This window comes from Aotus nancymaae, unplaced genomic scaffold (assembly GCF_030222135.1).
Source record: "Aotus nancymaae isolate 86718 unplaced genomic scaffold, 86718_ANA_hifiasm-v0.15.2.pri h1tg000029l, whole genome shotgun sequence".
Classification (NCBI taxonomy): Eukaryota; Metazoa; Chordata; class Mammalia; order Primates; family Aotidae; genus Aotus; species Aotus nancymaae.
The window spans coordinates 63,472,120-63,500,118 of record NW_026988442.1 but is presented as its reverse complement, the minus strand read 5'-3'; the positions used below and the strand labels follow the sequence as shown (position 1 = coordinate 63,500,118).

The 27,999-nt window shown below is 36.7% G+C and overlaps 1 protein-coding gene and 1 long non-coding RNA gene across 7 annotated transcripts in view; one reads left to right on the top strand and one right to left on the bottom strand.

Moving 5' to 3' along the window:
• MBD5 (methyl-CpG binding domain protein 5) overlaps positions 1–26,682 on the top strand; it is a 471,066-nt gene extending 444,384 nt beyond the window's left edge. For 3 of the 6 annotated variants that reach the window (XM_064382791.1, XM_012457096.2, XM_064382792.1), the window contains 3 exons: positions 11,407–11,519; positions 19,183–19,258; positions 22,020–26,682. In XM_064382791.1, coding sequence (XP_064238861.1) covers positions 11,407–11,519; positions 19,183–19,258; positions 22,020–22,091 — 261 coding nt within the window. In that variant the 3' untranslated portion in view covers positions 22,092–26,682. The remainder of the gene's footprint in view (positions 1–11,406; positions 11,520–19,182; positions 19,259–22,019) is intronic. The other 3 variants (XM_021668892.2, XM_012457100.3, XM_021668893.2) reach the window with 3 other exon arrangements.
• Positions 19–20,305, bottom strand: LOC135276996 (uncharacterized). The gene is made up of 3 exons (XR_010344603.1): positions 20,192–20,305; positions 377–493; positions 19–62 (listed from the first exon to the last, which is right to left on the bottom strand). It is a non-coding gene; the product is annotated as an uncharacterized LOC135276996 (long non-coding RNA).
• Positions 26,683–27,999: the final 1,317 nt, after the last annotated feature.

The window sequence follows — 27,999 nt, the reverse complement described above, 5'->3', positions numbered from 1 at the left end:
ACTTTGGATTCTTTGGATTTGAAATTAGGATTCTTCATGACTCATTGAGGTCTCACAAGCTTCTGGAGCATAAAATGAAGAGGGGATGGTTATAGTCACCAAAATGTCATATCAACAAGGGGTGAGTTGTAAAGTATTTATAGATCACACTAGGGCTCAGGGTGGCTGTAAGCCAGGAACCAGATTTCCAGAATTTGGTCAACTCTGCCTTCCCTCTCTATATTTACCTACTTCATTTCATACACAGAGGAGGAAGGCAAGTGTCAATGACTGGGGGGAAAATCTGGTAGCCTTTGGAGGTCCAGGAGTGTGTCAGGGGTAAGGCCCTCCTAGGCAACGGATGCGCCAGGGGATGGCATCTCCTCCCTGTGCTTACGTGTGGCACACAGAGCTGGGAAGGCGGTACAATCTGGGTGGAGTTGCAGCTGTTTCTGGAAGTAGCAGGTAAAGTCCGAGTTCAGAATGATGTCTCCTTTCAGGAAAAGTTCTGGGCCTTTAAAACATATGGAAATGTTTAACCCCATAGTCTGGTTCTACTTAACACAATTAGATCATATAAATTAAATGAAAACTTCTCCATGAAACTACCGTTCAATTCAAAAGAAATTAGTAGGGGTCTTCTGGGTTTTTTTTTTTTTCTTCCCCTTACAAAAATGGTGGAATTGGCTCACTAGGCAAGAAGTATGCAGAGTGTTTAAAGTAGATAGAAAAATTTATATCTGACCAGGAGGAGATAACTATGCACATTCCCCCATATGATGAAGAAACATATAATTTTTCGTCTTCTTAGGTAATAAAAATTACTCTTACAGGTATATATTATTCTCGTAAAGAGTGTATTGTATAAAGCAATCTCTGCTCAAACTTTCACTGGCACTTAGGTTTAATGACAGGAAACCAAAAGCATTTTGCCAGCACAATAAAAGGATTGTCTTTCTCCAAATGACCAGAGGGTCCTAAAACCTTGCTTATAATGCCTAATATATACTTGTCAGGATACACTCTGGGCATAATGTTTGTACATTTGATAAGAAAATGAATTCCATACCCCTATTCACAAAATATTTTATTCTCTATGCTCTCTGAGATCAAACATTCTTTAGGTTAATAAACCTAAATATTTTTGACAGTTTATTCAAGAAATAATTGGAAACAGAAAAATTGGGCTTTTATGATATAAATGGAAGTTCTACAAATACAAGATGTAGAGATTGAACTGTTTTACAATCTCTGTGCAAACGAACTAAGTCTTTTTTATGTGCCATTTTACCAAAAGCTTAACTAAAAAAAAGATCATGGCCTTCCTTCCCTGGAAACATTCTTCCTGTCCTAAATGCCTTGTCTAAATATCTTTTTATTTCCTTAGGAGAATAAAGGCACGTACTTATAACACATTTCGCATTAAACAATGGTCTAGATCTGATGAATCTCTGTTTGAAAACTCCTGAGACCGAGATATTCACTGATGTTAGGGGAGATGTACTTAAAAAAAAAAACTAAGAGTCCAAGAAATATTTATTTTTCTTCATTTAAATAAGCAAAGTAGTATGTAGTATTTATTCCACTACAAAATAATAATATTTTTTAAATCCAGATTCTTCTTAATTTTGGCAATAGATCAATCATAATAGGAAACATAAAATTGTGGCTGTAAATTCATATATTCCTCCTCTCACTGGCTGACCTTGTAATTTTGCATTCTCAAGTAAAAACCTTTATATTAAGGTATGCTATACACTAAAAGTATTTTTAGTAATTCAGAGAATTTAATTTAAAGCACACATTTAGAGGTAAAAACTGAAAACATGCAATAGGATATTCATGATAATACATGAACATTTATCTATCATTTAAAAAGCAAGCTATAACAGCCTTACAAGCTCTAAGGGCTCAACATTTTTAAAACCCTCTGATCTTTTCAGGACCTACCACACTTTTGCACATAAATAAACTAAGTACTACTTCATAAACATTCTTGTTTCCTCTGTAGTTCACAAAACAAAAGACTTCCTAATACGTTATTTCGTGATGCTCCGTGAGTCAAAGTTCTCATTTTGTTAACACCAGAAAAGGTAAAATTTCAGACACAGGTCTGTCTGACTTCAAGCCAAGTGTCTGATGTATTGATCACCCTAGTTCATGAAGAAAAAACTTAAACTATGTTCAATACCTGTATAAGACAAGACATGATGTATTTCAAAAAGATATCTAGTAGGACACTTTTTAAAATTTGTATTCTTATTCAGGTGAACCAGTTTTGATGTAATTTTCTTTATATAGAACTCCTTAATGCCCAAGAATGTTAGATAAAGCCTTATGCATTAATAACTAGCCTTCTGCTTCTAGAAAGGTAAGCATTGCCTTAGGTTACCTTCTAGATACTATAGCAATGCCTGACGTTTTTATAAAGTCTAGAGCAGAAAGACAGAGACTAGTGTCAAATTTGTTTATTATCGTAAAATTTTTCTAATTCCACCGTGCTAATGTTGAATGTGGGCTCATTTTCCATAGTGTTTATCTTTGTAGTGTCTATGAGGAAAAAATTTGCCAAAAGATTTTCTTACATTATCATTTTAAACTTTCTTAGCTTAGCTTTCGTACTATTTCTGTGTCCGCCAAAGAATCCAAGATTCAGATCCCACCAAATAAAAATCTATGTTAACTCAAGTTTTAGAATAGATTATTACCCCCGACTCTACCCCACAACCTATCATTTATTATATTCAGTTATAGGCTTTGTTCTCAGCAAGCCACTCCAAATTCTTTATAGAAGCAGGCAAAACAGAAAGTATAGATAATTCATTAACAGGATAGAAGATTACCGTTTCAAAACAAGCTGGGTGCCTCTCCTATTTTCAGGTTGCGTGGTTGGTCTCTGGTCTAAGGAAGTCAATGCTGTGTGATCAGAGCACTGATATTTGCCAAGGGCTGAGACCTCCCCATTGTCAATACGTTAATATTTTAGCAGACACTGTTGGTCATAATAGTAAATGACTTGGTCAGCTTATGAGCTTAGAAAAGGCTTTTTGGTCTTTGGCAGGATATTAAATGTAGCAGATTACTGATATGCATTAGACATGTTCTGTAGTTTCTTAGATGATTTCCTAAAAGGTATGGTTTTTAGACATCAAACACTGTATAAATACAGTCTACAGAGAACTAGAGAAAAAGCAAGGTGTAGCAGAAAGAGGCATGGGTTCGGGCACTCTGATGTGAGCCTAATCTTAGCTCTGCCAGTTACCTAAGAGGTCCTAGTAGGTATATTAATCTCCTAGAAGCTGCAGGCTACTCACCTCTCAAGTAAGAATATTAATTTCTATTCAAAAAGATGCCTTAAAAATTCAATGAAATACTGTAGATTATTATCTAGGACATCAAAGAAGCTCAGTAAATATTAGCCTTCCATTCTCTGCCCTTTATGTTAGACAGTCTTATTAATTTAGTTTCCAGCATTATGGAATTGTGGCTATTTGACCTTAGTTATTGTTTACCTCTGCATTGTCCATGTATAAAGGATTTATTAACCAGGTTGAGAGTTAAGGGTTTTAAGGATTATATTCAATGAATGAAATAGTTCATAACTATCTTTATGAATTTCAGCACATGTACAAATTGACATATCGAATTATAAGTTAATGTTAGCTGTTAATTTCAAGCAGGAGTTCTACTTGAAAGCATTTTATGAGCAGGGTGCAGTGGCTCACGACTATAATCCCAGCACTTTGGGAGGCCGAGGCGGGCGGATCACGAGGTCAGGAGATCAAGACCATCCTGGCCAACATGGTGAAACCCCATCTCTATTAAAAATACAAAAAATTAGCTGGACATGGTGGCGCGCCTGTAGTCCCAGCTACTCGGGAGGCTGAGGCAGGAGAATCGCTTGTACCAGGGAGGCAGATGTTGCAGTGAGCCAAGATCACGCCACTGTACTCCAACTGCCTGGGCGAATTGCCTGTATGTATTACTTTCCTAAGATTGAAGCTATGTGACAGTATTGGAGGATATTATGTGCCTTGTATTATACCACTCAGGAAGTGCTTTCTCTATCCTAATATGTTTTTTCCCTTGGTTAGCAGTTTGTAATAAAGTGCATTCTGGGAGATAGTTATACTTGTTCTAAATAACTGGTTCAAGTTTCTCTCTGAACCATGAACCCTTTATTGTTCGTGGCTCAGTGACCAAGAATAAGACCTCAGTGCTGTGCTCCAGAACATAGCCATAGCCAAACAGATTCACTTCCAGATCTTGGCATAATGTTAGAGAATTATTGGGAAGAAAAATGGCTACCTCTGATATTACACCTCTATGCCTTAATATGAAAATATTTTTAAGCCTATGCAACTATGGGGGAAATGGTTATCTTTATGTACTTCTTTCAATAACTATTTAAATATAGAGAAAATGCTCTTGTTTTCTAAAATATATTTTACAATTGTCATCTGTCATCTTTGATTTTATGTTAACTAGCCTAAATGGGTTGCCTCTCAAGCAGTAACAATCAAAAAATAAAATTTATATTTTTTTCTGCATAGATTATTTTTACTTTTTGAACATCCTCTCATTGGTCTTCATATATCATTGTTCTTATATTTGATGTATATTCTGACCCAGGCCAAATTTAAGCAAGAATTTATTACTAGACTGGCACCAAAACGTTTCTTTTCAAAGAAATGACTGTTGTTGGACAGGTCCAGAGCACCTGATTACCAAGAAAAGGTCTACATCTCTGTTCTACACTCCCTGATCAAATGAAGACATGTTTTTCAAAGCTTTAGTGGGTAGGGTGTTCCTTCTTCAGAATTACTCTTTGACTTTTTTCCAGACAGTAATTTCTGGCAAGTAGAGATAAAAACAGCTCTCTGAATAGTCATTCAAAACCGACAAAATTCATCTTTATTAAAACTCATAACCAAATTTATTTGGGGGCAATAGGCTTTCTGTATGTCAGTTAAGCATCACACACACACGTATTTTGACAGCATGGAGCATAACCAGAGACAGCCTACCTCGCATTCTGGGGGTGTGTAACTTAAAAAGTGGAGCCCGAAGAACTAACTCTGGGAGGTGCGCCCTCCTGTGATGTTCAGACATTTTACTTTGAAGAATGTTCTTTCTGTGTTTATCAGTGTTAGCTGTTTGTATTCTTTGGTACTATAATTCTCTGTTGAGAGTGTTCTTTGTGTATTCACTTTGCCTTATATATTTTCTTAACCACTGTTGGAAATGAATCCTTTTCTCTGTACCACAACATCCGCAATATTGGGGTTGCATTTTGGCTGGTGGTGTGACAGAGGCAATCAATGCCGTGTCAGCACCAGAATATCCTTGAAAGGGAGCAAAATCGTTTTTCAAAAGTAATAAGAAAGATAAAATCCAGACCAACAAAGTGAATTCCTGATCAGAATTTGAAAGATAATAAAAATGAAAAACTAGCAAAGATCACAAATGTGAATATCAAGAAAAAGACTAAGCTGAATAAAACAACTGTAAACTTTACTATAGTGAATTCTGAAATATTGTGAGCTTTTTTCCTGAGCCAGATTAAAGAGGAATAGGAGGCCTATCTTCATTTGCACAGGTAACTGAGCCCGACACAGAGTACATGAGCTTGTTCATACAATTTCAGAGAGAAAGCAGGAAATAGAATCCCAGGTCTGAGGCAACTATATGCTTCTGTTACATTAACTTTTCCACATTGTTTTCTTAGAAATTGCAACTTTATCCAAAACATTTAATTCTATCTATGTGTTGTGGATTGATGTGCAAATTGTTGTCACATTTAGAATAGATTTACCCCCATCCTGTGGTGTAGTTCCCCACTGCTTAAAAACACTGCTGTCCAAAGTGAAGAGGAAAGAAGCACCAAAAAAGGCCTCAGTAATGCCACTGACTAAATTGTGATCATGAGAATTTGGTTAGTTCATTTATAAAAAATGGGATTCGTTTAAAGGAATGACTAGTACTCTGCCGTGAGAACTATTGTACTATTGTTGGCAAACAATTAGGTTCATCCTTTCTGTCACAGGTGAATCAACATTTTATCCTAAATTATTTATTATTTAATATTAATTCCCAGTCTTTAAAATATTGAAATATTGCACTTAAGTTAGCAGGAATTTTTTCAGTTTGAAGATGTTATTCTTTTAAAAAAGTATTATTCTTAATATTTATTATTTAATAAATGTTTGATAATGAATCTAATAAATGCCTCATATTTGCTTACTACTTCAGAGCTGTGAATTTCCCAGACTTCAGCTAAAGCTGCACATTACATGTATTATTTACTTAAATTTTTTATTTAAATGTATCAATTAATTTATTCAGTCAGTAAATATTTATTAGGCACACATGTACTAGGCACTATTCAAGCCAATTTTTAAATTTAAACAACTTTAGTGTTATTCTAGGATATCGTATATGTAAAATAATGTTATTTGTATTTTTCTAAGGTAAATTTATATGACTAATATAACTATTCAAATGTGCAAAGGGGGCTGGGCACAGTGGCTCACACCTGTAATTTCAGTGCTTTGGGAGCCTGGGGTCAGAGGGATCACTTGAGGCCAGGAGTTCAAGACTAGCCTGGGCAATATAATGAAACCCCATCTCTACAAAAAATTGTTAAAAATTAGTGGGCATGGTGGTGGGCACCTGTGATCCCAGCTATTTGGAAGGCTAAGGTAGCGCGATCACTTGAGCTTGTAAGGTCAAAGCTGCTGTGGGCATGCCAACCATGCCAGGCATGGTGGTACATGCCTGTAATTCTACCTACTTGGGAGACTGAGGTAGGAGGATCACTTGAGTTACAAAATTCAAGGTCACGATGAGCTATATATATACATATACAGTGTGCTATATATATGTGTGTGTGTGTATGTATATAGGTATACCTATATACGTGCACCACTGCACTCCAGCCTGGGTGACAGAGTGGAGACCTTGTCTCTAAAAAAAAACTAAAAAAGAATATTTAAAGGTTTGTCCATGTTTTACCTAAAATAACTTTGCATACTACCAGTGGCACTTTGGACTGCTTCGGTGTTGATAAAGCACCTTCATGTTCGTGGTCTTTTTAGATTCTTTTAATGACCCATAAAGATGTGCAGAATTATCCCCATTTTACAGATGAGAGAACTGAAGCTTGGAGAAGTGGCATTCCTAAGAATACAAATCACAGGTAGTTAAGCCAAGTCCCAGCCCTGGTCTTCTATTCTAAGTTTAGTACTCCTTACATTATACCATTCCCCAACAACAGGACTTTGTAGAAATGGAATGGAAGTAAGGAATGAAAAGGGGAGCTTGAGGTCAACTGTCATCTCTGTTATGAGATCTGTGATGTGGCTAGTGCTCCATTATTCTTTGACGTTTACACAACAGCTCTGCTTCAGCAATAAGGAACAGAAAAGAATTCAGAAAAAGAGGTGTTATCAAGATTAAAGCCTGCGGAAAAATTTAACATCATCTCCAGTTAACCAGCTCTATTTAAAAGTGATCCAGGATCATTGATCCAGGTTCTTCGAATATGTACTGTACCTCTCTTTCAAAGGTTGGTTTGGCTCTCTGAAAGGTTTATGTCTTCTTTTGTCAGACTTAACGTTTCTTCTGAGATACATGAGGTCCCACTGTGCTGACACCAAATCAAAAACTTAAATAAATTACCAAATGTGTAATATGGGCCTTCTGAACAAAATAAGCAAATAAGCAACCAGAGATTCATCCTTGTTCAAAAAAAAAGCAACTCTTAATCATCCATCACATAGTAGTATCTGGCTTTCTGAATATGTTTCTATCCACACTGAACAAACCATAGAACTATTTATGTAGCAGAGTTATTATAACTAAAAATTTTAAATGAAAGAAGAGTTTTTAATAGTCAAAAAGTGTTGGTAGGGCACGATGGCTCATGCCTTTAATACCAGCACTTTTGGAGACTAAGGCAAGCAGATTGCTTGAGCCCAGGAGTTTGAGATCAGCTTGGGCAACATAGTGAGACCCCTGTTTCTACAAAAAAATTAAAAAAAATAGCTGAGCATTGTGGCACACACTTGTGGTCCCAGCTACTCAGGAGGCTGAGATGGGAAGATCACTTGAGCCCAGAAGGTTGAGGCTACAGTGAGCCAAGATTGTGGCACTGCATTCCAGCCTGGCAAACAGAGCAAGATCCTGTAACGAATGGAAGGAAGGGAGGGAGGGAGGGAGACAGGAAGGGAGGGAAAGAAAGAAGAAAGAAAGAAAGAGAAAGAAAGAAAAGAGGGAAAGAAGGAAGGAAAGAAAAGGAAGGAAGGAAGCTAGGAAGGAAGGAGGGAGGGAGGGAAGGAAAGAAGGAAGGAAGGTAAGAAGGAAGGAAGATGGAAGGAAGGAAAAAGTATTTAACATTTAACATGTATATATATAAATGAATAAGTGAACTATGAATACATATAAATTCCAGGTAACTTTATGATTCTTAAATGGCATGAGTAAAGAGTTACACCATGATGGCCAGCACTATTAGTATCATTGTTACCGGCATGAAACTGTGTGGACAGATGAGTAAAGATAAATTATAAAGCCCTCCCCTAAGTTCTCACTAAGATAGAGTTAAATAATTTATGAGACTCCTGGTTTGTGATTGTACAAAAATACAAGATTATAATTATAGATGAAAGTATTATCTTAAATTACTTCATCCTTTAGTGTAATTTTTATAAAAATATTTGTGTGTGTTTAACCTTTTTAATGTTACATTTATGTATTTGATTTCCTGGTACTTTTTTAAATTTACAAGTTAGCTAAGTAGTTTACAAGGGAGTGTTCATTAAATATGATTTCTATTTAACTAGAAATTGAATTTATTTTGTTATTATCTGATACCGTTTTTGGTGGGTATCTTTAAAGTTTCTTGAATATTTTTCAAATGTATGATTATTTCCCCAGAAACACACTCTTCATATATATTTCACAATACAGTAAAATGCTAAAATCCTGAAACAAACTAAACTTTCTTCTGAATATGTATGATCTTGTTATACCAGAAATGCACAGTGGTATATATCTTATTTATATTTAGTTTCAGAAAGACTATCTTTGCTTTCTTTTTCGAGGTCATTTAATTCTTTATAAATAATATAGTTTATTATAAGTTTATTATAGCCTTAGAGGCAGATTTAAATGAAGAAACCATGGTAGAGTATTAGTTCAGGAAAAAAAGTTTCTGGAAAATTATTTAAGCATAAAAAAATTTGAATACAAATTTGGCCAAGTTGTCATCTAAATTTTGTAGAAATACAATTTTAAATAATTTGACCTAAATTTTTGAGTGTGCCTGTGTGTGTGTGATTTTATATATATAAATGCTATATATATAAAATGACTGTATATTTCAATATATGTTGGAGTTGGTATCATGGAGAGAGGTTGAGCACTTTGGAGTCAGACCTCAGTTTCAGTTCTGGCCATGTTATTTAAATGCACCAAGTCTCACCTGTAATAATACAAAAGTAATACTAGTTTGCAGTAGTATCATATTAAATGATAGAGCAGTGCCTTTTACATAGTATATGCACAAGAAATGTTTTTACTGTCCCTTATTCCATAATTAATTAAAAATAAAAATTGAAGACTCAAAAAAAATAGTTTGACCTAACTTTGTTTTTTGAATTAAGACCAACGGGGTAAGTTTTAATTGCTGTGTCTTGCTTTGTTTCATTGTGAATCTGCATTCTGTGACCTGATCAATCCCTTATGAGATCCCCCACTACAAAGTCTAATAGAAGTTTGTTATATAGCACAGCTTCTCTCCTGCTGCCAAGAAGCTTATTTAAATATAAGTGGAGTCATTTATTGATTACAAAAATGTAATAGGCAAAACATCTTTCATATCCACTTCATGTGAGTGAATACAAGAGGGAGGCTTATTTCTAACATGAAATGTGAAAGTGCATCCGGCACCTTTTTTTTTTAAACAACACATGGATGCATTCAGCTCACTTTAGCTTTTCCAGTGGTACCAGTAACCCAATAGGACACTTTTCTTTATGTGAAGTGTTAGTGGAACAAAGTTGTGTCTTGTCCGGGCACACAGTGAATTGGGTATGTATGAACTTGTGTGTATAAGACATTTGGATTCCTTCGGGCAAAATACAAAAACATGAAAAGGAAACATTTCTATTATTTGACTGTTTTTCTCATTGAATATTAGAAATGCTTGTTTTCAGACTTAATAATGACAACCTTTGTTAATCATAATTGTGTTCTAGATTTGAAGAGGTCATAGAGAAGTTATTTCTAAACAATATTCATGAGTCAATCTTGAAGATACAAAGACAAAAGTTAATAATAATTTCCTTGCTTATTAGTGTTTATGTTTTTACCCATGAGGCATTTTGTTTAACTCTGTATTTCTTTATAACAGTGACTTGGGGGTTGGAGGAGAAATGGGGGTAAAGTGGCTTGATTTTACCCCAACTGGATGGCTTAGGTACTTGCCTTGAAACTATGCTTACACAGCAAACAACGCTATTTTTACTTAGATTGTGTGTGTGTGTGTGTTTTTACAGAATAAAAATAGCCATATTTTTCTAAAAGTGTTTTTATTCTCAAGTCGCATACAAGTTTTCCTAATTATTAATTGTTTTTATTGGGGGAGGTGGCTTCAAGAACCACCATAGAGATTCTCGGGGTTTGTGGCAAAGGCTGCACCCTCCACACATGCACACATATCCCACCACACTTGGTGACTGACCTCTGTTGAAGTAGCAGACCACACACAGACTGGCAGTGATAAAGCAAGACAGGACAGAGGACACACCCACAAGGCATAGCAACACCCTCTTCTCACGTTTTATGGCCTCTGCAAAGCCAACTGTGTACTAGGTCATGATCATTGCTGTATGCTAGGATAAGTATTCAACAAGACTTATCACATTAATTCTCAGCAATTCTAGCAGGAAGGTAGGTATTATTGTCCTCATTTTACAGAGGAGGAGACTGAGGCTCAGAAAATGTGTTTTACTCCTACTAGGAAGTGAAAAGATAGCATTCAAACTTTGATCTGTTGGCTCCAAAGCCCCCCCACTTCACTAATTACCACTCTTGTCTTCCCCTGATACTGATATCACAGTAATCTGATACTACAGATTTGCAGTTGCTAAGAAAGTGAGCCAGGATCTCTGATTTTTATGATGTTGTGAGTTGAAGGTTGTTTAAATTCCAGATGTTATTCCCAAAATATTATTTCCAAAATGTTGACAATTTTAAAGCCAAACAGCTTTTCACGTCCGTTGATGTTGCAGCCTGGAGCCACAGAATCAACCTCTAATGAGGACAGAAGATTTGACAGGGCAGTGAAGGTTAAGGCTCCCCTCCCCTCCAGTGCAGCACCTGCTAGTACGGCAGGAAAGTAAAAACCGTGTTTAACAATTACAGGTCTGGGTAACGTGGTTTGGTCTTCATACCTTCACTCAGGTGGAGCCCGAGAAGTTGAAGACACTAACAGAAGGTTTGGAAGCCTACAGCCGTGTCCGGAAAAGGAACAGAAAGTAAGCACTTTTTAAAACTTTCACTTTGTTTTTCAAGGATATAATTTACTGTTTTTCCATCAAAGGGGCAATGAAATCTCACTGATTCTGTCCATGTTGTGGCCTGCCTAAGTAAAGTTTAATATTTACCACCAAAGAGGACCATTATAGACAAGCCAAATTAGTGATTACAAAAAACATTCTCTAAACAATTTCTGTTTACACTATGTATAATATTTGCCTCTTCTCTTTCCTCATTACCTGCATCTCTATTCCTCTCATTTAGTGGAAAATAAAAAATAATATTCTTAACATATAGCAATTAAATAGGCTCTGAAAGCGTAGTGAGTCAATCCCTTTGCAATTCAAATACTTTGGGGGTAAATACCTCTAGTTGTATATGTGCAAATAATTTTGGCAGATTACTTGTCAAAGTGATGCTAAATAAAGATTTTTTTGTTGCATCAGGGTTGTGGACTTGAAAGTAAGCTTTCTTTGGAATTATAACAAGAAGTTGAATTTCAGGCCAGTATTCAAGTTTTTCTAAATCTTTGTTTTCTGAGTAAATGTAGTATGATACAGTATGGACAAACAGATAATATTAGAAACACAGTTTTTACTGTGATACAATGTACGTTCATGTATCATATTAAGGTAGAGAACTACAAGTGTGCTTCTCTGTATGTACCTAGAAAGCTATTTAAAAATGTGTAAATTGATACACCTGTTCAGTTGCTATAATAATTTCCATGTTATCAAGCAACCAGGAATTATATATGAATTAATTTTTATTCATTTACAGAATGATCCTCACATTTCCTTCCAGATATTGACACATAGGCTTAATGTGTTTATATATTATCATCTTTCTAAAAATACCATTTTAACTTCTGTTTGTACATCAAGACTTATAAAGTGGGGATCAGATTGATTCATAGTGGATCTTGCATAAAAGGCTTATATAATGATATCAGTAATATCTATTAAAAAGCAATGTCTTTCCCTTTCGGTGTTTCCCATAATTCTGGCCAGAGGCATAATTTTAGAAGTTAACGAATCTTGGAAAGACTCTGCACCTCAATAAAAGGTCTCTGAAAAGATGACAGCTACAAAGGGCAAACCCCTATGTCTCTACGTCCTGGACTCCTTTGGAAAGCAGCAAATTGGTACTAATTGTGTCAAGGGCCAAGCGAATTGCCAGATAACATCCCTCTAGACCTGATGAGGAAAACAGGGATCAAGCTCCCTCCACTCTTACTGAGGCACACTTGCTGTGCAGAGCTTAGCAACAAGATAAAGCCACTAAAATTAATACAAGGTCTGGATAAAAGGAGGAAAATTGCAAATTACGTACATCACAAATTTGCATTGGGCCAGTTGCCGTAAAATATTCAACAGTATCCATTTCTTTGGTGTAAAAGATCCCTAAAACTGTTTCCTACAGTGAAACATGCCAGGTACTTGGATTATGTACAAAATAAAGTTAATAACAGAAATAAAATAACTCTTCCAAATATTCAAATACACTCCAGATATTCAAACGCACTGCCTTGAAATGAGCTGGATTTTCCCCGTGTGTTTGCTATTAGGCAATTTCTGAAAGGTAATGAGTAACAAACTACAGTTTAAAATTTTTCTTCAAAGCCAATTTACTATTTGTAGTAAATTAAAGTGGGTGCTATTTAAAGGAATTCTCCTCGTGATAACCATAAACTTAGATTACAGATTGAAGAGGTAAAAGTAGAAAGTACAAAGCTAACGTTTATAAAAAGAACTTTATTTACCATACCATTGTCTAAGCAGACAGATTTTCCTTTTTGATGCCCAGTAGAATGCTTTACATTTTGCACATGTAATTGCAAATTCATCATTTCACTCTCCCAGTCACAAGATGGGCCCAAATTACTGAGCCCATTTGCAGATGTGGACACTCAGACTCAGATAGTTTAAATAATTAGTTGAAAATCCCACAACTGATAAATTATATGTTGAATCAAATCATTTTTTAATTTAGGCATTTATTCTCAATTTAAGGAGACAAATTTAGCAAAAAATCTGTGCCAGGAACAGTGCTACAGTTCCTAAAGCTCACTGTTTAGTGAAAGAGACAAATGCAGAAACAAATTAATTAAAATGTTAAAATTGCAACGACAGCAATATATATACTATATTTTGGGGTCATAGGGAAAGGGCAGGTAAAGGAAGGGATTCTAGAGGAGTCAATGTCTGCACCAAGCCTACACACTACCTAGGCATCAGCCACACAAAGGAAACAAAGACCAAGATGGGGTGGTATAGTGTTTAGATGAGAGCAGCAGTTGGATTTGGGGGACTGTAAAATATTAGATGGGAAGTTGTAAGAAGTACAAGCAGGAACCAGATCATGAAGGGTCTAGTAAGGGCCAATAGGATGTTTTATTGTTTTCAAAGTGCCTAAAGGGGGCAGGTGGTTGGATTTTCACCTTAGGTACGGCTGTGTAGGAGAACAAATTTTAAGGCAACAATATTGAAGATAAAGAGATCGTTCAGGAGCCATGGCAGAATACAAGGGAGAACAAGGACCCAAACCAGGAGATGGTGGAGTTGGGGATGAGGATGGAAAAGAAGGAATGTGGTCAAGAAATATTTAGGAGGTAAAATAGACAGAACATGGGATGATTGATCAGAATTTGAAGGAATGGAAACAAAATCAATGACAGCTCTCAGGTGTTCAGCTTGGGTGACTTGGTAAGTGGTAGAAACACTGACTGAAATGGAGTTTACAGGGGGAAACTATTGAGTACAGTTTGGGGTGCCTGTAGGATAGGCTGGACATGCATGTCTGAAACTGGGAAGAAGCAGTATTTGAGAGTGTACAAATGACTGCAGTCACACAGAGATACTTTGACCAATTTGAAGAACAGTAGGCTAAAAATTGAACATGTGAAAGAATGAAGAAGATGGGAAGAGTGGTCAGTAAGGAGGAGGAGAATGAGGGGAAGTGGATAGAGCCTCAGGAGTCAAAGACGGATAAAGTGATCAACAGAGGTCCAGTAATAAAAGGACTGAAAAAAATCTCCATTAGATGGGCAATTTGAAGGTCATTGGTAACCTCAGTGAGAAGAGTTTCCAGTAGAGTGATGTACACATAAAGTGGCCATGGGTTGATGATTAAAAAAGAATAAGGAAATGGAGAGAGGAGATGTAGATTATTTACTCTTCTTTCTACCCATAAAGTGAAAATTTCCTAAAAAATAACAAAGAAAGATTTTTTTAATTGACAAAGATTTGACTGCTTTTGTAGACTGAGGGGAAGAAGAAAAGAGGAAAAGGCTGAAAAAGGAAGGTGGCATTTGGAACAACATAATTAAGAGGTTGGCTTTTACCTGGACTCAAATCCTGTTTCTTCCACTTCATAGCTGTGTGTTCACAATCTCCCTGAGCCTAAATTCTTCATTTCTAAAATGGGCATAATCCTACTTTAGGATTGTTATAATACAGATAATATAGAGAGAGCCTCAGCACAGTACTTGGCACACGGTATTTTGTAAATAGCTATTTTTATTATAAAGATACAGGTGAAAGAAACAAAATTGTCTGGTTTTTTTTCCCAGTTGAAACATTCTACCACCATATTAGATGTTTAGAATTTTATGTAGTCATTTTAATCCTCAGTGTCCTCAAACTGTACAAGAAATAAATATCTTTAAACATATGTTCTAATTATATCCTTGTAGTAACATATTTATTTAACACGTTACTTAGGGCAATTTTGTACTTAAAAGCAGAAACAGCTTTATTAAAGAAAAATTCCATAGCTTTTACATATGTTCTGATTTTCATTTAAGTGAGGAACAAATCTTCTGTCTACATATACATTTCTTTGGAAACCTGAATTTTTGTGAAGCTGGCAAACAATAAAGTGATTAAATAAGTCACACTTTCACTTTAAAACCAAGGAATGATACTTACCATGTTAAATTTTCTTACATCTGCATTCATTCTCCATAGACTCTGTTTTAGAGTGTAGGGTTCTTGACTTTTAGGTCTCACTCAAATTTGTTACATACTATATGAAGTAAGTCACTTAAACTCTAACCTGACAATGTAGAACAACTTGCAACTTCTCATTTCCCTTCTGTTTCTTGTACCATTCATAGATGTGTACCTGGCTTTTTAAAAAATTAGTGAAGATAAGGATAATGTGTGACAGTATAGGCAATGAAGTTGAGAAGTGGCAATTATTTCCATTGATAATTAGAAATGTGATTATATGAACATCTATTACTTAATCAAGTAGGTTTTAGAGTGTCCATTAGTAAAAATGTTTATTATTAAATGTCAGCGGGGAATAGAAAATAATAGAAGAAACTCCACAGGGAGGCTCTCTGGACTGGAAGACTGAGTTTTGACTAATTGTTCATTTCTTGAATTTGTGGAGTTCTCTTCTTCCTCTTGTAAGTTCATTCTGACCTGACCAGTTAGCATAAAAACTGACCTGCAGATTTGACATCTGGGAGAGTCTCTCTTTACCTCTCAAATCTCATGTTGTGTACAAATAGCTTCATGCCCCACATTTATGTATTTATTTTCTCTTCCAAAAGTAGTCATTTCTCCCTCTATTAACTATGAAGGTATGTTAAAGGTGAAATATTATACTAATTTAGCTTGAATTAATTCAAGGTGTTTACAAATATTTGAAATATCTTGAAGAATGAGATGACAAAATTCATGAAATTGGTTTTTTCAACAAGCAATGTTGAATTGTTGTTGTGCTTGAGTGGTAATTGTTATTGCAGCTTTTCATGGTTAGGTAAAAGCTTTTTCCTATGACTCTTTATCTGTTACTTTTGAAAACTCTAGTCAAATATCCATTTTCTTCATTACAAAATTAGAATTGATTTCACCAATTATCCCTAAAGTTATGAAGTAGTACATATGAACAGTTGTCATAATACCTATTCCATCAAATTGTTGTAAAGATTAAATGAGATAATGTATATAGAGTTTTAATACAATTCTTAGCACATAGACATTTTTTAGTAAATAACAGGTTTGTTTTTGTTTTTTTTTACTAAGATTAAAGGTGAGAGAACCAACGTTCGCTGGAGGTTTTTCATTAAAACATTGTAACTTCATTTTAAATATTTAGAACTTTATATAGTCAATTTTAAACTCATAAGATCTTATCGAAATTTATAATAAATAAATGTCTTTTAAAACTTATGTTAATACATCAAACTTACGTTTATACAAAAGAAATAGTAGGCCAAGCGCAGTGGCTCACGTCTATAATCCCAGCACTTTGGGAGGCCAAGGCGGGTGAATCACAAGGTCAAGAGATCGAGACTTTCCTGGCCAACATGGTGAAACCCTGTCTCTACTAAAAATATAAAAATTAGCTAGGCGCAATAGCACCTGTAGTCCCAGCTATTCGAAAGGCTGAGGTGGGAGAATCGCTTGAACCTGGGAGGTGGAGGTTGCAGTGAGCTGAGATCATGCCACCACACTCCAGCCTGGCGACAGAGTGAGACTCTGTCTTAAAAGAAAGAAAAGAATTAGTAAGGATAAATTTATTTAACACATTACACAAAGAGTGATATTGTGGGACAATGTGGCAGTAATAATACTGTCAGAATCCTTGCCAAGCAGCCTGCAAAAGGGGCCCCAGCCCAGCCTCAGCAATCCCTAGGTGGCCTTGCAGAGGGCTCCCAGGACCTTGCTTAGCAGGCACCTCATTAGGAAAACAACTGAGACTGACTCCATGAGATGATCAGGGCCCCTTGAAACTGGAATGAGTAGATAAATGGAAGACAGTAGATATATAGTAAAAACTCTTCTTATATTACCAGTTAGAGGGAATGAATAGATTATACAAACTAGTTGGTATTTACAACAGTTATAAGGAGAAAAAAGACAAGTATGTATATCATAACACCTTTTGTGTGTGTGTTTCAAAAAAAAACCACATAAAACAATACTAGGTGCTGTTCGTGGATAAATTTTATATAAAGTATAAAAGCAGACTAAAAGTTGAGGTTGTAAGGTGAAGGAAAATGGGACCAGGATGGATAACAAATGGGAATTCCAGCTTGCTTTTTTTTTAATATAGAAGACTTAAAGGAAGTATGTAATTTATTAACATTTCATTCCAGGAGGGGAATATGTTAGGTTTATTTTATCCTGTGTACTTCTCTGCATTTTTAAATTTCTAAAAATAAATGACAAAAATATAAAAGCTAAAGACTAGCTTTCACGGCCAGCAAAAGGTAGGAGAAAAGTGGTTGATGCCATATTACCTTTATAATTTGGTTAAAACTAATACATTAATTTTTCCCTTCAGTTAATGTCATGACAGGGTGAATGAAAAGAATCACCTTCAGTTAAACTGACCTAAGTACGTATGTTTTTTTGAAACAGGACCATCTGGGCCAGCTTTGGACAAATATTTTTATTTAGCAAATACATAGAGTATCTATGGTATGTCTAGCACTATAGTACTCAGGGGTGGAAAACTCGGAGTTCTCAAAGTGTAAACAGAAACTCAGTGTATGCACTGTCCAGTCATGGTGTGTGAGGATCAAACCTAGTGAAAGCTATGGTATACTGAACTGAAGTTCAAAAGTGTTTCAAAACACTATGCTAACCAAACTGAATATGACAGTAAGTCAAATTCTTCCACGACTGCAAATTTCCAGTCTCCATGGTTGATTCTGAGATAGGACTTAACTCATGGAAACCCACGCTAACCACCTGTAATGAAAACGTCACCTCCAGCAGCTTTCCTAGTAATTGTCATGACAGGGTGAATGAAAAGAATCACCTTAGTACTTGGGGGAAAAAAAGGCTGGGGTGGGGGGTAATTATTTATTTGCATAAAGAAGGAAAAACAAGTTAACAGTCAGGATGGGCAAAGTGTACATAACCACAGAGGTGGGTGGCATGAATTTACCTGATTTTAGTTCAGTAGCTTCATAGATACAAGCTTCAAAAATGGTAGATGTACCATGTGTGTAATTCAGGCCAAATACGTGTAATGGAATGCTAAGTGGAGAGAAAAGGACAAGAGAAGTGATAGGCACCTTGAGGCCGTCACTCTTTCTCTGTTCAAATAGTTACATCATTTTGGTTTTTGGGAAAATGTGCTGGGGGCCAGGCTCGGAGCCTCAGGTGCGTCAGAGTTAAGCTGTTTCCCACCTGGAACGTGCACCGGGATTTCGGCCTTCACTTGCTCTAGAGCCAGGACGCTGCAGAGAGGGCAGAGGGAGCTCCCTAGTGGCCAGAGCCTGCAGTTCAGCCCCTCCGCCCTTCCTCTAGTCACTCACAGCCAGGCTGCCTGAGAAACAAGAGGCACCGCAGGGCCGGCTGGAGCCAGGGAGCGTGAGCGGCGTCTCTGGGAGAGGGAACCCGTGGCCCAACTTTCTTCTCAAATCACCAGATTGTGGAAGAAGCACGTGGAAGAGAAAAAAGTCCATCTCCCAGCCCCCCAGTCTGTTCAACTTTTTTTAGTAGTTCTGTGACTTTAATCATTAGTATTCAGTGGTAAGAATCCCAGAGTGATGTTTTGTCATCTGAATTTTCCAAACGCGATTATAAATTGGCTTTCTCTGGTGGAACTGGTTCTTTTGTTTTCTGATTAGGAAATTAAATTGAGATTTTGTTTCTTTAATTTTTTAATCTGGTGCGTTGTTTTCATTAATTCCAGAAGTGGAAAGCTAAATAACCATTTAGAAGCTGCTATTCATGAGGCCATGAGTGAACTGGACAAAATGTCGGGGACTGTAAGTTAATTTATTTTTTCATTATACTGTGTTTCTTTGAAAATAAATTGTGTTGCACTTTTTCGTAAAGTCTCTTGAATATTGTCAAACAACTCACGTAGCATAACTAAATTAATAGCCTGGAAAAAGAAGACAAATATCAGAAAAGATTCAAAGTCACTTAAGAAAAAAATAACCTGCCAGCATTAACTATGTCTTTCTTCCTGAGATAAGTAACTTTTGTTTTGCCACATAACATTCTTTTAAAATATGAGCAGCAAAATATGAAAGTTCAAACCACAGCTTTCTGCGTTTGACTCTGTGAATGGCTGTGGCCATTACTATTGCCTGTATATTTAGTAATGCAAATTTCTCTCTGTCCATTGAACCAAAAAGCGAAATTAAACAGTGGGGTCCAGATCAAGAGTATATAGACCTCTCATATCCCATTTTTATTGAACTGTGCATATAATAGCATTGATTGTGAGAAGTTTGATCGTTATCCTCCAGTTCACACATTGACTGATACAAATACTTAAAATATAATTTTGGTAATCTCCAAAAAATGTAAATTATCTGAGGCTATTTAGCATGAGAAATAATTTCTTTTCCTTGACCTTATGTTACAGGGTTTTCTGAATCCCGACAATCCAATGGCAATTGGATGATGGAATTAGTATGGATTTTAGAGATTTTGTAATCCAACCAACCCATCATTTCACAGATGGGTGAATTGAAGCCCTGAGACATTAAATTTCCTGATAAAATTATAAGAAAGATCTAGATTGGGGATTATAAACTCAAATGTTTTCTAGGGCCAGGCAAACAATATCACTAAAGTGGGCCAGGTATGGGAAAACAGCAGTTGGAATGGATGAGAAATGCCAGTGCAGATGCATGGGTTGGGGCAAGCTACCAGTCTAGAGGCTCAGCACAGCAAAGGCCATTACCCACTTGAGTCTGGTGCTGGTTGAGGAAGGGGTTGCTCCACATCAGGGCACAGATTCTTTCTGTATCTAGTGTCCACCTCTCTTAGGTCCTCAGAGTGCTCCATTATATCCTTTGCATTTTGCCTAGAAGGTAAAAGAAGAAAGCGTGCTAAGAATACTGCCAGCATAGGTTTTATGAGCCAGGCCTAGAAGCTCATTCTGTTAACTTTCCACTGACCTGACCTAGGCCTTCTTAACTCAAGTGGAATAGGAAATAGAGCATAGACTGTACCTGCCCAGGAAAAAGAGAAAATGAGTTTGGCCATCGTCTCTCTAGACTCTGCCTCAGGACATTTGGTCCTTGTGGAAATCAGGTAGTTGAGAGTAACAAGGATTGGGGCAACCTGAGGGGCATGTGCGCTCTCTCCAGAAGGCATTCCTTCCATGCTCCAGCAGATCTTAGATGTGGGAAATTGTGTTCATGTTGCAGGTTCTTCCCATTTTTTATATGAAACCAGAAATCTAGAGGTAAAAATTCTTATTTATATGTGTTGACACTGTTTTTAAAAATATTAAAGTGCCATATGGCTAAACAAAATACCATTTCAGGACACATTTGGTCCACAGATTACTAGTTTGCTGTCTGCTATAAAAAGTTTCTTTACTCAGTTATGAAAAGTTTTGCCTCTTTACTACAGACTAGTGGTTTTTTTAAAATGTGTATGGAGAAGATTAGGAGGAATAGGCAGATTGAGAAACCCACAAACATTATTTAAAATTTTTTAATATATTTTTTTAAAGCATTTTGCATTTGCGTCTGGATAGCATTGCCCTTTGCTGTTGTCTAAACGTTATTTTTAAGCATGTAATTGAACCAACTTGTCTTGGATCTTGAGAGCTGATTGTACTCATCTCTGCCTAACTCTTAAGTTCTGTGACATAAGGTTGGGAGCTTGAAATTGACCAGGGTAAGAGTTTTACACCACAGAAACTGGCAAAATGCTGCAATGGGCTTGTGTCCAAATGCTGATTAAGCATTTTCTACATCATTGCCTTGGGTTCATCCCTCTTCTCCTGGGTCTTGGACCTTGCTCCCTTCCACCAATAGCTACAAGACAATTTGATCACTCCCTCCTCAAAATTATACCTGCTGTCTAATGCTGCTCAGCCACTGCTCAATCTGATGAACAGCACTAAATGTTGCTAGTTCCTGCATTAGTATGTAAAGAAAGGTGAGTTGTATTAACTGCTCCTCCCAGACTTCCAACAGATGATAGATGGAATTTATCAGATCTGCCAACAGATGATAGTAGAATTCTCTTTTCCATTTTGGTTCTTCTCCTAAACGAACATCCTTAGGCTGAGCTATGTGTGCATGTTCTTATAATTTGTGACCCTTCCTAGTTGTTGTAAAATAAGTAAGGTGACAAAGTGAGAAAAAAATAGAAGCGTGTTTGGTGTGTAATTATCCACTCTTCCAGGCTGTAGTGAAATTGGTCATCTAGGGTCTCTGACAGGGAAGGCTTTATTTTTAAATGGACAATGTGGGTAGCAAGTGCACACTGCATTTCCCATACTTGATTTTGTCCGGTTCAGCCTTTGTTTTCCACTGTCTATTGGCGCCCCCAGAGTGTTGCGCTGCTTACCAGTTTCTAGTATTCTGCATTCTCGATAGTGACTGTGGGCACACTGACATCTGGGGTCTTGGTAAACATTTTGAGTGCCTGAGGATATCAGTAATTGAAAGTGAAAGCCAGAGTCTATTCTCTGCCCTGTTTCTTTGTCAGAAATTGTATGGTGTTTGTGATTTCATCCTCTGTTGTTGTTGTTTTTTTCTACCTTTGTATTTCCAGGTACACCAAATCCCACAGGGTGACAGACAAATGAGACCCCCCAAACCCAAGAGGAGGAAGATCTCCAGATAACAGAGACTACTCCACTAATGAGCAGTGTTTATTGAAGGAACATGCGCAGATGTATCTGTATATAGGTATTGATATAGCCTCTGTTATATCAATATTTAGATTATGGCAGATAGCTACCACCACCACAGGGTGCTAAAGAAACAGTGATAGAAAGTTTTTTTGATCAGGAAGGATAATGAATGCTGGAAAAACCAATCAAAATCTCTGTGTGATGAGAGTGATAAATGGTCAAGAGATTACTGAGAAACTCTTTTTCTATAATACTAAATTGTGATTACAAGAAATAGTCCAAATGTTTCTGAAGAATTTTCAATGTTGTATATAGAAAATACAGAATTTCATGGTGATATCAGAAATGTAAATATTGTACAATATTGTCATGTACAAGCGTACCTAATGCACACTTTATCTTTTATTGTACAAAGAAATAGTGTACAAAATTCTTTGGTTTCTATGGAGTACACCTACCAGAGACTACCAGTGTAAAGTGATAAATAAAAATACAACCTAAATGCTTTTCTATGATAATGTAAAAGATGCTGTTTTTGTATTTAACAGCAGAGAAAAGGCATGATGATGTAATATCTGAATTATGACATACACTGCACACCACTGAGTGTCCATTTATATTGTCTGTTTGGAATGAACCTTGCCTGGAAGCACTGGACTCAATTTTGGGTGTCTAGGAAATTGCAGCCTTGCAGATTTCTAAAGGGATGAGCTCACAGGTCTAAATTAAGAATTCAGAAACTGCAACCATTTGTTGCATATTTTTTTTACCTAAGTTTTAAAATAGAATAGGTTTTATAAAAAAATCTTAGATGGAATATTTTACTCAGCCATTTCTGTAGTTAACATTTGATAGCCACCTGTTAAAGCAGATAGCTTATACTGATGGTACCACTGCTGGTGCTCAGAGTTGAGGGGTTTTTTTGCAAATGATATCTGACAAGATAAAACTTTCTACTTCTGTACATGGAGGCAAAAGCCCCACTTTGCAACCATTATCAGAGGTAAGGTTGATTATAATTCATTTTTTTGTAGTGGCGAAAATAAATATGAATCATCAAAGCAAGTTTCATATCCATTCGTCAGTATTACTTAATTCAGAAGTTAATTAAGGTGGCTTACAAAATTATTAGCAATGGCAATTTTTTATCAGTATTGTGTAACATATCAGATTTATTTTATTTAAAGAATTATTTATACCATTAACAGATTCTTATATATATTAATGTGGCTAAAATGTGCAGGTTAAATCTATTAACCAAATTATTTATATTATATTAAGTAAGAAAAAATGTGAAACAAATGTAGAGAGAAAATACTACATTACAAGTATACAAACCTGAAACTGTGAGCCATTGTAAAGTACAAGGTAATTAATAAGAAATGTAGCACAACGTAATTTTCCGTCTTATTCTCACAACTTTTGTGGTGGTGGTATAACCCTATCTTCCAGGCAGTTAAGCAAAGTTTAGGCTTCCAGCCTGACTTCAAATGATAGATTGTCAAAAGAAGGGATCTATTATCCCTTTATTCTTGGAACCACCAGTCTCTGCCCCAAACCCTTAAGCCCCTAGAGAGCACTGCCTTGTCCTCTAGCCTAGGGCTCACACGACAGTCTCCCACTCAGGCTGCTAGGAGGTTCTCCAGTAGCAGGCTAAGCACCTCAAACTGCCCACCACCTCTCCTACTGCTCCTTTCCCACCCACCCCCCAAACTCCTCAGTCCCGTCATGTAGCAGAGTTCCAGTAACTCAGGAAAATGGAGACCAAGGTCATTCCTTGAGTTGGCTTCTTGGGGCCACAGCACAGAGCATGCCACCTGGGCTCACTTTTGATAGCAACAGCTCTTAGTTATTCCCCTAGGTCTCCTGTGTCTCTCTGTCCCTCTGTTCCTACTCTCACCTCTACACCCAAGCCTAATGGAATGCAGCTGGCTATCCTGGGCTTCATGACCTCAAAGTAGGAACCCTTCCTTCAGGGGGTAGGTTCATTTTGTCTCTCTTGTAATGGTGGGATTGTCTGCCCGGTTCCTTCATACAGTCACATGAAGTAATCATTTGTGTAGTTTAGTTGACACATTTTTATAAGTTAAAAGTTGATGTGGCTAGTATGTTTAAACCATTAATGTCTTTTTCTTTTTTTGCACCAATCTGTTTTTCTATGGTTTTTTCCTACACATTTGTGTTTATTCACAGACAGACATACATGTGCGTTTGTATGCTGGGCGTGTCTGTATGTGTGTATGTGTTGATATGTAGAGTTTTTAGCCTTTGCTTTTCTGTCCTCAGGCTGAGTTTGTGTTGACCAAGCCTTCTTTTTGGTATTTTGAGCTAATTCAGTTTGTGCTTCCCTCCCACTGTATACTTTACATCAGTAGAACATGTAAAGTCTGTTCGTGCCCATGATTTCACTGGTTGCTATGGCTTTGATATGGGTGCTAGGTGTAATAGTTTCAGTCCACATTGTTTTTTTTTTTTTCCTCTCTCTCTCGTACAGTTACATGGTTTTGTGTAAGCAGTTAATGTAAATATTGTTACCATTACAGGTCATGAAGTGCTGTAACATTTTTTTAAATGTTGCACCTACTTTACAATTAAAAAATTGGTCACTCACACTTCAATTTTGCCCATAGAGCCATTTATTTCTCTTTGTATTGAAGCCAATTCATTTTTTTAAATGAAGGCTAGCCCTTCTATGTTAGCCAAATTTTTGTTCCCTAAAATAAACTTTTTAAAGAAACAAATCCAAGAATGGAAATAGATGAAAAATTTTTTCTCCTTTGAAGAACATAATAGTCCCTGCTGGAAAAGGAAATCTAATTTTATTTTGTGTCCCTTAACAGGCCTAGGAAGCACAAGGAGAATAAACTAAACCTCTAAGAAGGTTTTAAAAATTATTTCAAATGAGTGAAAATTAACGGAGCAGCTTTTGTGTGATTTGTCTTGTTTGTAGCATTCAAAGCAAACCAGGGTTTTTATTTATTTAAAGGAACATTTGTACTTTTTAGTGCCATTATGAATGAAAATGCTTTAAGAATATTCATCCCTTGTGATATCATGGGCCACTTTTAGTCTTTTATTTGGACCCTGACTTTGAGTTTTTGCTATGTCTGTTGTTTAAGTAAACACAGCCTTCTTATTTGAACATAACACTGCAGAATTGCAGGAGAAGAGGGCAGTCGTTTCACTTTCTGTAAGTTTTATGAAGATTCTTATATCCTATGAGGTGACTCATTTCTCATTTTAGACCATGATAGCACATTGTTGTTAACTTTGGTAATCTTCCATGCAGATTGCAGTATTCTCTCATAAGTCACAAGCATATATGCGTTAAGATTTTAAAATCTAAGATGCTTAAGATGTTGGTGGCATTGCTCTTTCTGAAAAGAAAGTCAAAACACTAGGCCTTGCTGAAAATCCGATATCTCGTTTACTTTGCCCATTTATGCCCAAATGGTGTAATGCAAGACTCAAGACTTTTCAATGTAGTACATCAAATGAGTTGTGCATTGATTCATTTGGGGTACGTGAACAAAAATTATCAACCAGCCAGAACTGTAATACTGAATTAGTTTATCTTTTTCTTTTATTCACTCTATCACATTTGCATTAGCCAAAGAGATAAGAACATTAGTAATTCATATGTGTAAACAACCCAGAAATGAATATTAAATCAGTGAGCCAAAAAGCAATAAACAACTCAAGCATGGGAAATCCTGCTAACAGTGGGGAATCTGATATAGAAAAAATATATAAAAAGCATTATCTTCAAAAATGAAAGATTAATTTGTATCTACTGTAAATATGTATTACCAGCCTTATCTGCATTTATACACACTGTGTGTGTACCTCAGTGACCTTTTATAAACCAGAAAAAATGGTTGATTTAATAATTTGTTATGTAAATACAAAGTTGTCTATAAATTGGAAAATTTGATGCCAGATGGCTTCATAATATACAAATGTGTTTTGTAACATCATGCCTTTATGGATTAAGTGTAAATACACTGGATTGTCTATGTAGAAGTGTAGCAGTTTACATTTCACCCGCATTTCAAGTGGATATTTTTGTCCAAATGGTTATACTAATAGGAAAAGAAAACGACTTGAACATTTTCAATATGAAAAACAAATATTGTTTTGATTTCACCAAAATTCCTTTCCACACCCAGGAATCTATTCAGTTCCATGCTGAATGCTTTGAATCATGAGATTTCCAGAGGAGATTCTTTGATCCATGACAGGAATCTACTAGGAAAACTCTCCAACTGAATTATTCTTTTTGAGAGACAAGCTACACATCTTTTGTTCTAATATCAGGCAGGGGAAGAGCCCAGCCTTTTATTGCTTTTTAACTTATTCTTGTCTTTGTTTCCACATGTCTTAAAAAGCACCACACGGTTGAATAGGGTCTAGTTTTTGTGAGCAAAGGTGGCTACACAGTGTCACCTCAACCTTGGGCTATTGACTTGGGCAACCTAGGTTTCTCAGCTTTGGTACTATTGACGTTTGGGGCCAGGTCATTTTATTGTTGTGGAGGCTGACCCTTGCATCACTGGATATTTGACAGCATCCATGGCCTCTACTCACTAGATGCCAGTAGCACCTCCTCCTAAGTTGTGACAATCAAAAATAACTCCAAACATTACTCCCAGGGTGAGAGGTAGAGGTGGGGTGGGGCAGGGAGGGCAAAAGGAGATTTGAAAACCACTTTGCCTTAATGGAATCAGTTAGGCTTATGTCTGTGTGAAATATGGGCATATTTGCATGCAGTAATCAACAGAAACCTGATTCCTAGAAGCAGCCAAACTCCATGCCAAATGAGTGCTTCTCAGTCCTTGGATAAAGGAGTAAATATATTAATGTCAGATTTATTTTGAACACATTTGGTACTTTGGATCCTAAGACCCAGATGATCATTGTTTTGAGAACGCTCAAGTAGTAGTTTAGTAGAGATACCTAAATACTCATGGCTTAGAGTTTGCAAGAAAACTGATAGCTCTCTTTGGGTAATACAGGGAGCTTCAGGTGATGGAAGGCTTCCAGAAGATAGTGTACCTGCCTCCATTTGGCTGAAATGAGGAACTGGGCTAAGGGGAGCACATTATATATATATTTTAACAGCTTTCTACAGCAGCCTAGTTCAGGTGTCGGTTTTTGTGCAATCTTTTTATAAGTTCTGACAGAAGCAGTTCCATAGAGCTTGGTGGTATCACGGATATATTTATTCATTCAATACATTATTACTGAGTGCCACTGTGTGTGCACACAGTCTGTGCGTAGCCGTGGGGATACAATGGCGAATAAGACAAGCTCATTCTTTGCCCTCACAGAGCTAACAAAGGAGACGGCCAAACAAACATGTAAGTACAAGAAAGGATGATAAGGGATAGGGGAGCACATGGCAGGGCTGCTGACTTCATAAATGGGGGTGGGGGCTTGAACAAGGATCTGAGACAGTTGAATAGAAAATAGGCAAAGGAAGAACGTGTGGCTTCGGGGAGGGTGGAGGAGAGCATGTTTGAGGCAAAGAGAATGGCACGTGCAAAGACTTGAAGGTCAGAAGAAGCAGGAGAGAAGAATGGCTGCAGAGTCACAGAGGGCTGGGCAAGTCTTCTCAAGATTTTGCATTTAACATGGCAATAATGGGGAATTATTGTAGGTTTTTAAGGAGGGGATGATAGGATCAGATTTGTGTTTCAGAAATATTCTGGCTGCAGCATTAAGAACGGGCAATTGGAGAAGGCATAAGATTGAAAAGCATACAATACATCTCTCTTATTTCAGTACAGCATTGCAAAAAGCATGTGCTTCTTCAACAATTCAAATAACAATTCAGACCCACCATCCTTCTTCATGTTACATTCGTTGGGCAATTTCCTTCTCAGTCTTGAGGTCAAT